Raw genomic sequence first — 13,662 nt, 5'->3', positions numbered from 1 at the left:
TATAGATGTATTGAGCTGTTTGCCACCAAGAAATACTTACAAGACTGTGTTAGATGTTTCAATTTTTGAGTAATTCAATTTAAATGCGAAATTATGGACAGTAATTGAAATAATCAGCAGAAGTTGCATGTCTAGTAGATCTATTATATTTTATTTGGGAATGTATCATGTGAAAAGGAGACGTTGTCTTATTCTATCTCCTAGATGTTGACAGTGCAATAAAATTCATTAGTATCTTAACGATAGAGCACTAGTGGCTTGGAGTTAACAACCTCTTTTATTCGGTGAAACAAGCAACGTGCTACGGTGCAAACTTTGCCATCAGTAAGTAACTTGTATCTGTGGGATATATGCTTAGTGGGATGCAAGCCCTTAACGTTGTTTGATGGAATGTGTAGGGTTTTATTTTAATTGTAGGCGGTCCCGGCAGCGCCTCAGCGCGCCCCGCCCCGCTCCCCCCTCCCAAAATGGCGGCGCGGGCGGATCCGGTTCCGGGTGGCGCGGGCAGGCCGGGATCTGGGGAAGATGGCGGCGGCTGCGGAGTCCGGGCGGGGCGGGCTGGGGCTGGGGCCGGGGCTGAGGCGGGCGTGGGTCCTGTCGGGCTGGGCGCTCGGCCTCTGCTCGCTGCTGGCCTCGGGGCCGCGGCCCGCCGCCGCCACCACGCACTGGGTGGTCACCGAGGACGGGAAGATCCAGCAGCAGGTGAGGGGGCACGGCCGGGGGGCGCTTGTGGTGCAGGGCTGTGTGGCTGCCTCCTTCGGCAGGGGCTGGGGCTGCGGGTGCCGGGCTGCGCCTCACGGGCACCAAATGGCTGGAAAAGATAACGCCGAGTTGGGGTTGGGCCCTCTCTGCCTCTTCCATCCCTCCCTGGTGCAGTATTAAGCTGTTATCGTGGCGGATCTGATTCTGTCTGCAGCTGGAGGGGAAGAAGCAGCCCCCACAGCAAGCTGTGTGGTCTCTCCCCGGTAATTTTTATCAAAAATAGAGCAGTACGGAGCGCTGAGTGTCTGTAAACATCCTTCTGAGGCACTGCTGGTGGGGTGTCTCATCAGACAGCACTTACAGTCCTGAGGCAGGTGGAACCGGCTTCCCCTAAAGGAACCCCCTGCTGCCTCTGTCAACCTCAGGCGCCGTCCTATGGGTCTGGAGTTGTCTGCACAGGTCTGAGCACTCTCTCACCCTAATTAATCGCAAACTAATGAATGACAGTGTCTCCAGTGTTATTTTTCCTTCCTTTTCCACTTTACGTAGTGGAGAAGTGATGAGAGTGTATGATAATGGTCTGGAAGCATCTGTGTGTGTATATTAATTGTATATTATCAAATTTGGCTGAAGCATTGATTTGGATTATTGCATGAAAAGCAGCTGTGACTTGGCAAAAATCTAATTAGCTGACATGACTTGAAAAATCTAATTAGTTAAACGCAGCACTGATTTTAGGAAGTGGCTTTTTATGCCATCAGTTAACTGATGGGACGTGTGGAAGCTTCCCCTGTAGGATTGCTGTGCAGTAAGCTGCTCAGTCACCATTACCTGCTCCTTCTAAGGGCTCCTTCTCTGCCTGTGCCACCCGCTGCTCAGCACAGCCCCAGCCTGCCCCAGGCCTCCCTGCAGCTGCTAATTGTCCAGAGAGCTTTTTGGAGGAAGGTGTGGTTCAGCATCCCTTACTGTTTTCCTTCTGGCTTTTGAGGAAAAGAAACGAATTTGTGGGTATTGCCATTGCCAGCCCTGCAGAGCACCTCTGAATTTCGCTTTTTCCCCACTCATTTGTATTTTGGGGAGTGAGAAGCCTGGGTATTTCCTAGAGTGGACTTGAATGTTGTTTTAAATGCCAAAATGTAATTACTTTTTTTTTGCTGCTAACTGTTGAACCATAACAGAATACTTTCGTTATCCAGCAAGGAGGAATTGTCTTACGTGCAGTGGTAGTAGGGTGATTTGTAATTGATTTATTATCAATTCATTGATAATAAATGAACCATTGAATTCCAAAATACTAGAGCTGTTCTTTTAATACTAACACCTAAATACTTATTAGCAAAACATAAGCCTAAAATTTCCCCTTAGAACATCCTTTTGTTTTAGTTTTTCAGGGTGTTATTCTTCATTAAATTGATATTTATTATAAGAGGTTGTCTTTTTACCAGTACGGTTTAGCCAGAAAGAATGACTGAATGGCTTTTTTGTGCGTGTGTGTGTTTTCAGTGGGGCTTTACGTTCATTTTGCAAGCCTTTGGGCTGTGCAGCTTTTTGTATTTCTCTGCAGTGTCTGGAGTTTCAGCTTCTCAACATATGTGGTATGCTACCTGTCACCTTACCTTTTTTTTTTTTTTTTTTTTTTAGTCCTTCTAATTAATATACTGCTGTTTTGTCAAAAAATATTGTCACGTCAGGTTTCTCTGTGGTACTCTAGACTCTTCCTCAGAATTTCAAAGTAATGCTCCATTCTTGCTGTTTACGGGGCAGCCCATGTTTGAGTTTTGGAGAGCCTTATCTTCCTGAAGACAGCTGTGTAAGTGAAGGCTCGTGTTTGGAACAAGCTTCAGCTGCTGCTGGTTTGAGCACAGTAACCTGAAGAAGATTGTAGAGTAACACTGCCTGCCCTGCAGCTCAAAGCAGGTCACTGAGGGCCCTGCCCACCTGAATTTAGCATCTGGAGATCCAACAGCTCTGTTGGGCCATTGGACACCTGGTCCAGTGGACAACTGCTTTCAGAGTGAAATCATTTCTAATGATTTCATTGATGAAATTAAAGCATTTCTTTTCTAATCAGAATTTTTCTTGTAGCAGCTGGTGTCCGATGCCTCTCACTGTGCTGTGGCACCTCGGGAGGAGTCTGGCTCTGTCTTCTCTGTGCTCTCCCATTTTGAAGCTGAAAACAGCAGCAATGCCCCCCTGGGCCTCCTCAAGACTGAGTCAGCCCAGTTCTCTCAGCCCTTCTGTGTGCTGTGTCCAGGCCCCGGGCCACTTTGAATGGGCTTTGCTGGGCTTGCTCGGGTGCATCAGTGTCTGTCTCGTGCCAGGGACCAAAAGTTGAAGCCGATTTATTCTCACAAGTGCTTTTGCTTTCCTCACCCTGCTGGTCCCAGTCTTGCCACCACAGCCCAGCAGGCAGTTGACCTTCATTGCTGCAGAACCAAACACTGCTGACAAATAATCGTGATTTTTTTTTCCCCTACCAGAACCCAGATGTCCTTTTCTGCAAAGCTGTTTTGTGTATGGCCAGCCCCAGCGTTTCCCAGTGCAGGAGGCTCTTCCAAAGGCTTTCTGCTTGTCCTTGCTGAATGGCCCGATGGTTTCTGCAGCTGTCCCTCTTCCAGCAGCCCTGCCCTCTGCCCTGCCGCCCCCGCCCCGTGTTTGCAGAGGACACCAGGCTTGCCGAGGTCCTTTTTTTTCCCCAGTGTTCATGAAAACACTAAACAGTGTTGGCCCCACTATTGATCCCTGCGAGTGCTGCTCGTGCCCAGCCACTGCTGGACTTTGCACTGCTGATCGCAGCCCTTCCAGCACAGCAGCCTCCAGCTGGAAGTGGCTGGTGCTGTCCAGTGACTCAGAGTCGTGGTAGCTTTTGTATTATTTAATTTTGGGAGTATAAGCTTTCTCAAGCTCTGAAATGCATTTTAAAATCGTCACCTTTTTGGAGCAGGAAGGGCTTAATCTTCACTTGGACTGCTTAGGTGTATCTGAAGGAAGCCCGTGTAACTGGTAAAGATACAGGCAAAAAGCTGAAGTGATAGCAAAAGGCAGCCGCTCGCCCTGTTAAATGATTCACCAGCTATAGATGTTCAGATAAGCACCAGTGACAAGTGACTTTGCTGCAGCTCGTGGTTTGCTGCAGTGAATTTTGTTTTCCTCGTTACCCAAGTGCGCTGTGGATGAGGAGCTGCAAGCAGAAGTTGCAGCTCCTGGCCTCTACAAAATCCAGCAGCCTGGATCTGTTTGAGGGAAGGGTTTTATATTATGGCCCTAGGATCTCCACTAGCCATCTTCTCCTCATAGTGCAGTAAGAGTGTAAGCCTCTGATATGAGACCACGTTGGAGTGAGATTGACTTCTCTGTGGCATCAGACAGCTTGCTGGCTGAGACTTCATACGGAGCTCCTGGTGGTAGAACAGCCTGACAGGTGGCAAAACAAGGCAAACCCAACATCTTGCAGCGTATCACCAAGATCCCATCTAGTGAATGGGAATGCCTGCTCAGTAGGCCCTGCTGTTCCAGTTTCTGGCGAGTATTTCTGAGTGATGAGGCAGGTTAATTCCCTGCACTGCATGCAACGTTTTGTTGTCTCAGTACACCCTCACCAGAAAAGCCTTCAAGCCATATCTGTTGCTCTAGCAGCTGTTTCCAGGTCACATCTTTCTCAGAGTCGGTTCCTATTCCTTTTTTTGGCCTGAGTCCTCCTTCAGCTGTGTGTTCCTGCAAAGCCAGGGACCGAGTCATTGTATCTCTAGTGAAATTACATCTGCATGGTGCATGTGTTTAAAAACCTTTTTGTTTCACACCTCCCAGTGTCAAGTTCAGACTAACATATAACCAATTTTAGGCTATGCTTTTACGATAGCAGGGAAAGTGGCTGCTCTACAGAAGCACCAGTGTACTTCAAGAGGACAGAGGAACTTGGCAGAGCGAGGACAGATTAAATATGGTGCAGCCAACAGTTTCCATGCTCATTTTGGCGATGACGCTAGCTGCTATCAGGCACCAGAGACCTGGCATACCAGAGCTGAGGTAGGGTCTTCGCAGAGGTCACGTTTGGGCTTGGTGGAGACGATTACAGCTGAGCACGTTGTGCTGGACTCCAAAAAGTGCCTTTATGTGGACTGATATAAACACTGGAGAAGCCAGTCCGGAGTGACTAAACTAAAAGTGGCAAAGAGCTCCCAGACAGATGGCTCAAAGCAGGCCTGAGGAGGCGTTGCCAGGAGCAGAGAGCCTCAGGCAAGGAATCTGAGCTGGCCGAAAGTTGTTTTGTTTTCGTGTGCTGAAGTTTGTGAGGAGATGACCAGGAGAACAGCGTGAAGGAGCAAGGCTCTCAGCCTGTCCTGTGCTGAGAAGACCAGCCCCTCGGTAAGCGACATCTGAATCTCATGGAGAGAGAGGTCGTGTTTGATTCCTGCTTAGTACAAGAAGAGGAGCGTTACCTATTAGGTCTTCATTTGGTGACGGATTTGCATGTGAGTGTGTCCCGAGTTGCAGCAAGGCACGGTGATTCACAGCCGGCTTTCAGGTTAGTGAGTGCACTGCTGCTGTCAGTCTGGCTGCATGGGTACGCCAGCAGGTTGAGATGAAAACAAAGGTCTGTGCATATGCTAAAACTAGAGAAAAAGCAGCCACCCGAAGCCAAGGAAAACTGAAAATCTAGTGCAGGCAAACAGAAACCGATTTTCTGCTTGCAGAGCATCTTCTGTGCTACGTTTAGCAGTCGCTCAGTCTCATCTTGAAAAAGGCAGGTGGATGTTTGCTTCACTATTTCTCTAAAGGTTGGTTTTCTTGGCCATCTGACCTTGTTCTTGACTGCGTTTCTTATTCTGCCAAGTCTGTTGTGTGCTAAACAAAACAAATTGCTCTTTATTGCTGGTGTGTGTAACGCAGAGCGACTTCCCTGAAGCAGTCTCCAGCACGCGTGCCTCTGGATGAGCGTGTACAGAGGGACCTCGGCTGGAGATCGGTGTGAATCCGCCCAAGTTCGGGACTTGTCATCCAACCACAGGATGACGACCTGAAACATGTTCGACCTCACGCCTCGGTATCCTCAAATTTGGCATCCTGGCCCTGTTTTGTGTCAGCGTTAAGTGTGAGGCAGGCTGACAAGATGATGCCCATTGACTGTTCGAACCCGATGGTTGTGTGGTGGAGGCTGTGCCCGATGCCTGACACGCTTTCCCCCACTGCAGGAGCTTCACAGCAAAAGGGCAGCCTGGAAGCTGCCCAAGCACGAGTGTGCAGGAAGGCCCAGGGAAAGCCAGAAGAGCAATGTCAGCAAGACTGTACAATCCACTGGCTTTTCATCTAGCTGATTTTTTATTTTGCATGCATGTAAAGCCGAATCCCTACCTGTTTTTAACAAGCCAGTTGAGAAATGAAACCCATGCTATGAAGTGCCTGCCCTAAAAATATAGCATAGGATAAAGTTGTTCATTAACCAGCAATGCCTAATGGGTTGTGTGTGGGTTGGCGCTGTTGGCTGAAGGAATTACTACTCAATATTAACATGTTTAGGTATCTTGTGAGAGTATTTATCTCTTCCTGTAGTTTGACTAACAGAACACAGTGTTTTTTAGGATTTGGCAGCGAGCAGGCAGCAGGAAGCAGTCTGCCTTTCTGAAAACAAATTCTTGTTTATTGCAGATTTGTATGGGTGATCTCCATCTCTTGTTTTGATTTGGCTGAGCGTACAGCTGATATCTATTTGGCTACTGTCGAAAATAAACCTCAGCTAGAATATACACATTGGAAATTTGTTTTGTACCAGTAAACATCACCGCCAATACGCTGCAGACAATTGGTGTTAGGAATCAAGTGCTGTTTTCCTTCGTGTTTAGATCTGTTTTCTGCGATGCTCGTGGCCACTGTGCTCTGTTGAAGTGATCTCAGTTGAGCAGACCTACTGGATAATACAGAAACTTGGTCAGGTTTTGTGTTTGAAGTGCTACAGGCATTTAAAATTTGTTTTCCCTGCAGCTCAGCTCTTTTTAACAATATCAAAATGGTTAATGCTGCTTTTTAGCAGACCCTGCAGCTGTAAGCTTTCAAGTAGCTGAATATTTATTACAGAAACTCAATTCAGCATCATTTTTCTAGGTGAGCCTTTGTGACATCCACTGGAACAAGTATCTGCTGACACTCTCTGCTCATCATTTGGATAAGCCCGAGAGTTTATTTTCCACTTTAGTAGCTTGTCTTTCTTACGCTGAAGCCTGTACAGAAATTTCTGCAGCTTTTCCAGAAATGCCATGTTAGTATCACATTAGTGTAGAGTATCTTGAGATAGCAAGAATATACCGAAGGGCAGGCAGCAGTTTTTAGATCCTTCTCTCCTACTTGAGACTGCAGAGGGTTCTAGTCTAGTGGGAATTGCCTTAATTTCTAAGCAAAATGGCAAAAATACTGTATTTACAGTCTATAAAACAAGTACGAGGAGCCCATTTTGTTGCCTACCATACGTTAATGTAGTGTCTTTTCCAGCATCTTCCTGTCATAATCTGCCTTCTGCGTGTCATTGCTTTTAGCTGTTCTGATACTGGCAGTCCTCTACCTCAGCTAGGAGTGAGAGATCCACCTTACTTTGAAAAAAAAGAAAAGTGTAACCTAAAAATAGTTGATTGAGGTATTCATATGCACTCTTTTTCAGATAATAATAATAATTCCTGGTGTATGTAACTGAACTGTGAGGAAAAAATAAACTGGCAGATTTGGCAAAGGTCTAAGTACTCCGAGGCTTTGATACCTGCAGGTAACACAGGAGGCTCTCTAAGACTTCAGGGTTTGATTCAGCTCTCGTGTCTTCTTTTGTTGCACAAATTCAGCATCTTGCTGAATCAGGTTCTTGCTGTACTTCGTGACGGTGAGTAAACTCGAACTGTGCTTTATAAAGAAACTTTCACCTCTGGGCAAAGTTGAACAGAGAACAAAATTTAAAAGTGGCTTCCTGGCAGGCTTTCTGCAGTCTAGCAGTAGGAGCCATTAGAGTTTCAAGGCAGGCTTTTCAGCATTATTTTTTTCCTGTTTACTATGCTTGAATCAAAGTCAGTTTCTTGCATCTCAAGCAGTTCATCTTGAATGGCACAGTTTCAGCACTTCAGAGAAGGAGTAAATGAACGTGGTGCTTTGCCATCAGCCAAGCACTTTGAGTTAGAAGTAAATAATTGGATCAAGCATCTGTTCTGGTGCAAGAGTCCCTTCTAACCGTGAGGCTCTTGCATGTGTTCTGCAGGTTGACTTCCATTTTGTTTCCACCTGAAAGAGCTTTCTGGGGGGGTCCTTACATTTTGTAAAAGATTAGCTAAATCTAAATATCCATTTTTTTATTCTTTTTTTTCCTCTTCTGAGTGCCCTGTTGAGATAAGGCACATCAGATGTAGACTTCGAAGGGGTAAAGGATCTGTAGCGTTGGCAGGCCGTTGTCCCATATTTCATAAAAGTGAGGCCACCGTTTCCAGTGCTGTTTGAATTTATGGTAACAACCTCAGCTCTGGTCTAAAACAAGGCAGCAAGCATCAGATGTTATGATTTTTAACTCTTGGCTGTGGGTGGATGTATCTGCAACTTTCTGTTTGATGAAAGTGTGACACGCTAAGTGAAACCAAGCCTTGCACGGTAAAAGGTTCAATCCTAAGATAAAAAGAAGGAGCTGAGAACACGGGAACTGGATGGCACCTGCTGCGCTGTTGAAATACAACATGACTGCTTCTGAGAGAATACCTGCTCTCTAATAAAGCTTGATGGTTGAAGTCAGTTCTAGACTAGTTTCCAGAATAAAGCTTTTTGTTTTGCTTTCCCTACTAGTTAATTTCATTAAATTTGGCATTAAATGCAAACTCTGTGCCACACACATCTTTACCAGTGCTTCGAAGAGATACAAACTCATCTTCATTCCAGCCATTCCCGGGCTGTGCCATCAGCGAGTCTGGAGAAGCTCAGTCAGACAGGGGTCACCTATGCCCTTTATTTTGCAACAGGAGGCTTTCGGTGCAGTTATTCGCAAATATCAGGACTGTCAAGAGGGAAGCTGTGGCTGTAAGTTAGTGGATACATGCCCTGTGCACTGTGAGATCGTACACAATTGTAGAATCTACACCTGTATGGATGTAACATGCTCTTCCTCCAAGCTGTTCCAGCACCATTGCTGTTTTCTGTCTAAAGAAATATTTTCTCTAGTGGATGCCACAAAGATTTAGTTCAACTGTGCAAAGACAAGAGACGTGATGAAAAGAAAAATAAGGTGGTGTTTTATGCAAAGCTTCCTGGTGGAGCCAGTCTCCCTCTTATTTTTTTGTTTTAGATGTTTTCTTGAAATTGGAGGCATTTCCACGGTGAGATCAGCCTGCTAGGAGACTACTAAGTAGAGGAATCAAGTGTTGGTAAGAGCACAAATAGGACATGAGCCTGAATTAAACCAGTATCTACCTAAAGTCTGTTAGAGTGTCTTTCTAGTAGGGAGAAAGAGATTTAATGCAGAGCTCCAGGTGCCCACTAAATACATATTATTTGGACTATAGCTTTTCAGACTAAAGAATTATTTGACAGACGAGTGAAACCATGAGGGCTTTTCTGAATCTCCTGTTTGTGTTGCCATCCCTTCAGTTTTTACTTTTTTTTTTCTTTTTTTCAGCCCACAGAAAAGCTCTATCCTGTCTTATGTTTGTGTTCAGTGTGCTGTTGTCCAATTTTGGGGGTGTGACTGCACAGAAAAATGAAAAGGCGATGGGCAAGCCTGGCACAGTGAAGGTGGGGAACGCGGGTCGCAGGCCCTGCAGGAGTCCGAGCTGCCTGCTCATTTTCAGCAGGTGCTGTTACCCACCTGCCTTTACCACTGCTGGTACCGTTACCTCTGCCCTGTGGATTATGCTGATATTAAAGCGTTGTGTGCTACCTGCTCGCTGTGGTAAATTCATCGTGAGGTAGAATTGGCGCCCTCGGCGTCTGAGGCAGCGTGGCTGATCTGACAGCCAAGTAGGTCAGCGCTGGTTTTTCCCAGCACTGTGAAAATAAAATGCCTTCGATCCAGGAAGAGGATGGTGTAGAAAGGTGGATAAGAAACCCCAAGTCCTGACGGTATTCCTGGCTGGATCTGAGAGGAGAAGGTTGCCTGTCGGGTGGCAGTAGCAGAGGCCTGTGGCTGTCAGGGGTTGGCCCTGAGGTAAGAGCTGCTCGCCTCAGGCTGGTTTGGGCTGCTGTGCTCAGTGCTAATGGTCCGATCTTCTTGAGATATTTCTCAGCTGGATTAAATGAGCTGTTTCTCAGCAGAGCTGTAAGATTACAGGTAGTAAGAAAAGGGAAGATGCCCCCACTTGGCAGCAGGGATCACCCCAAGCAGCTCAGGCTGATTCCTGCTGAGGGCCAGGTTGACATTATCTGTCTCATTTGTAGGCATGATATCATAAGATCTCCCGTAGATTTCAATTAAGAGTCTGTTTTCCTTTGTGTCATATGGCATTACTCTGTAGGTCTGGATGCTTTTTATTTCCTTAGTTAAAATTATACAGTGCCTTCGTACTGTAGGTGTGCAAGCTGAAGAGAACAAGAAGCAATACATTGCATTCAGCTCACTTCTACAAACTACCAAAAATGCTTTGAATACTTTGGTTGTGTTGGATCCAGTTTCCTTTCCAAGCCTTGTGTTTTTGACCACTGTTGCTACTTTCCTATTCAAATTGTTGTTCAGAAGTTACTGGATTTAAGTGGATTTTTATATCTAGGACCTAATAGTGAAGTCTTTGATTATTTCTTACAAGGAAAATATTGAGGTTTCGTTGTCAGAAATGATGAAACCTAAATGCAATGTTGGATTGACAGTACTCGGTTTTAGAGCTGTTTGTTCAGGCTTTGCATTGGTCTTGGAGACAATAACTGCTAAGATTATTAAATAATTATAACTTTCTACTAAGTTGAAGGGGTTTGCTATCATTAGGAAGTCCTCATTTTGTGACAGACTGAGGTCAGATCTGGAGTTGAAAACCCGAAGACTAACTAAGATCATGCGTGCTGCTGAAGCTGCTAGATATGATATGATTTCCTGGTAGATTGATGTAACTTTATTAGTGAATTCAAGGGTGTTGCTGTTTGGCTGCTTTTGTCGCTTTTATTTCTGATACCAGGTGATAGTTGATAGGAATTTGGAGCCACTCAGTTAAACAGAAGCTGTCTCTGAGTATGACTCTGTTTCTGAATGAATGCTCATCTGAAATCATTCAGCTTTCAGAATAAGCTTTTTTTAAACTTCCAGAATAAGGTTTTTAGAAAAGATCATCTCATTACAACCCCACCTGCCAAGGGCCGGGACACCTCCCATCACACCAGGTTGCTCAAAGCCCCATCAGGCCTGGCCTTGAGCACTTCCTGGGATGGGGCACCCACACCTCCTCTGGGCAGCCTGTGCCAGGGCCTCACCACCCTCTGAGTAAAGAATTTTCTCCTTATATCTTATCTAAATCTTTATATTTTTTAGTTTAAAGCCATTACTCCTTGTCCTATAACTACACTCCCTGACGAAGAGTTCATCTGCTTTCTTGTAAGCTCCCCTTTAGGTACTGGAAGGCTGCAATGAGGTCTCCTCGGAGCCTTCCCTTCTCCAGGCTGAACAACCCCAACTCCCTCAGCCTGTCTTAACAGTGATGCCTGCATAATATTCTGCAAAAAAAAATCACTCCCCAGATGCAGTTAGTCACTGAAAGTGGAGCTCGTAGTTGACTTCGCTCTCAGTGACAGTGTGATATTGTGCAAACAGCCTTTAGGAGTCAGAGGAACGGTGCTGTTTTGGAGTGCGTGATTAAGGGCTTTGAATAGTAAAATTTACCTTTGTTTTCTTTGCAAGTTCATACCTCATTCACTTGCACATACCGTGATAATTTCTCCAGCAAATGAGGTATGAACAAGTTCTGCATTCACTACATAACTCTGTTTTATGAGCAGCATGGTCAAAGTGAGGTGGGGCCCATCGGAGGAAATAGGGCATAGAACTGTAAGTAAAATGCTGTGGACTTTAATACTTCAATTAACAACAGTGTTTGTAGTGTTTGTTTTTTTTTGCTACTGCTTTTCTGTGCTTCTCTGGATCATTGTGGATCCTCTATTGCCCTTTGCTGGCAACAGTTAAATCTATAATCTCCAAATTCATAGGGTTACTGCTATCAGTTAATTATTACTTTCTCTTGGTCTGGTGATATAATAATTAATTCACCGGGGAAGAAGATGAGTGTGCAGATAGCCACCCTCCAAAAAGTCTGCATGCAGAGAGGAGCAGTTCAGCCTGTGATTTGAAAAGGAAAATTTAGCCAAATTTAGCGAAGAGCAACCTTGTAGGTTGGTTGTTTTTGTTTGCTTGGTTTTGAGGTGGAGGAGGGAACAGACAAATACTTGGTTTTGCCTAGGAGATGGAGTCCTTGTTTAGTAGGGAGGTTTTCAAGGAAGGTGGTCTTAATGGTCAGTAGTCCAGAAAATGTAGATTTGAGCTTCTTCTTTGACTTAGAGCCAAAAAAACCTGTCTCGAGGCTTGATCTGCTGAGAGTTAACATTAAAAATGAGCAGCAATTTGCTGTTGTCCTGCTGGAGCTGCAACTCCCTGCAATAAGAGAGAGGTTCAGGAATATGCCCAAGTTGTTTGGAAAGCTGGAAGAAAAATAAAAGCAGGAGCTTAGAGGCTCTGCTGCTATATGTGGTAGGCTTTTCCATTAAATTATAATGTCACCACATTTGTATAGACGAAATAAAGGCAGCAAAGCAATCACACCTGGCACAGAATGCTCCCGTTGCTTCAGTAAATTTAAAAAATAGAAACAGATTAAGGCAGAAAGCGGTGGGCAGCCCTTGTAGGGGAGGTGTCAGTGCTAACACACAAATAGTATTTATGTCTTCGTGCAGTAGTTGGTTCCATTTTCTGTAAGTTTGAATGTAAACTGAGCAGATCCAGGAATATCTTGCTGTAGATCATCTACCACAACATCCTGAGCTACAATTCCATGAAATGGGTGAACTCATCGACATTAAAAAATAATGATAGAAAGAGGAGATCTTGCTGTTCTTCCCACCCTCCTTCCTCGTCCTGTCATCACATCCTCCTGGCCATTTCCTCGCTTCTGTTCTCATTCTCACTGGATCTGCAATGAACTAACTTTAATTTACTAGTTCAGGTAGAGCAACAAATAGCAGCTTACTGAAACCATTTAGGAACCAGTAAAAGTCAGCATATAACCACTCTTGTCTGTGACGTGCCTGTAATGCTGGAATTTATCGAGCTGCCAGTTCTTGTGTATAGCTATGGAAGCTGCGGCACAGTCTTCTGTAATAAAGTTTTCAATCTTTGCCTGCTTACCTCTTGATTTTGTTCATTTACTTCTTCATCCTGAAGGCAATAGATCTTTGAAAGGCTTAATACTGGGCTTGTGTGTTGAATAGGTTGTGTGGAAGAGTTGACTTGAAGGTGAAGTACTTTATACCTCTTGAGGAACCAGACAGAGGCATTTTAAAGCTGTAAGAGAGAACAGATTTTTGCAATAGCACTTCCAGTTTATCTAGTACCTTAATACTTCAGCAATAAGTACTCCTAGCAATGTTTTGTAATTTTGCTTGCCTCTTACGCTTAGAATTTGTGCACCTGAATAAACTAAAGTAGGTTTGAAATTAAAGCATGGGGTAGATTCTCCAATTACAATGTTGTTGGACATAGAGATTAAGAATACAGGAATATTATGAATGGTGAGTGGCCATAAAATCTCTGAAATGACAGACTGTGGTTGAATGAGCATAACTTCCTATCTTATAAAATCACTCTAATTTAGAAAATGTCTTACCTGGACTGTTGAATTGTCTTGCAGGTGGATTCACCGATGAACTTGAGGAACCCGCATGATTTGGTAATACTAATGAGACAAGAAACAACAGTTAACTACCTCAAAGAACTGGAGGTAAAACAAAACTTTAAGTACTTACAAATTGCCAGAGGTA

At 44.7% G+C, this 13,662-nt stretch overlaps 1 protein-coding gene across 1 annotated transcript in view; it reads left to right on the top strand.

Moving 5' to 3' along the window:
• Positions 1-467: 467 nt before the first annotated feature.
• TTC17 (tetratricopeptide repeat domain 17) overlaps positions 468-13,662 on the top strand; it is a gene marked incomplete at its 5' end in the record, with an annotated part of 55,085 nt that continues 41,890 nt past the window's right edge. The window contains 3 exon segments of the mRNA XM_084520794.1: positions 468-515; positions 517-702; positions 13,533-13,622. Of these exon segments, the coding sequence (XP_084376920.1) occupies positions 468-515; positions 517-702; positions 13,533-13,622 (324 nt within the window).

Source organism: Aythya ferina (assembly GCF_964211825.1).
Source record: "Aythya ferina genome assembly, chromosome: 5".
NCBI classification, from domain to species: domain Eukaryota; kingdom Metazoa; phylum Chordata; class Aves; order Anseriformes; family Anatidae; genus Aythya; species Aythya ferina.
Note: the sequence above shows the minus strand (reverse complement) of the source record. Positions and strands in the feature narration are given on the sequence as shown.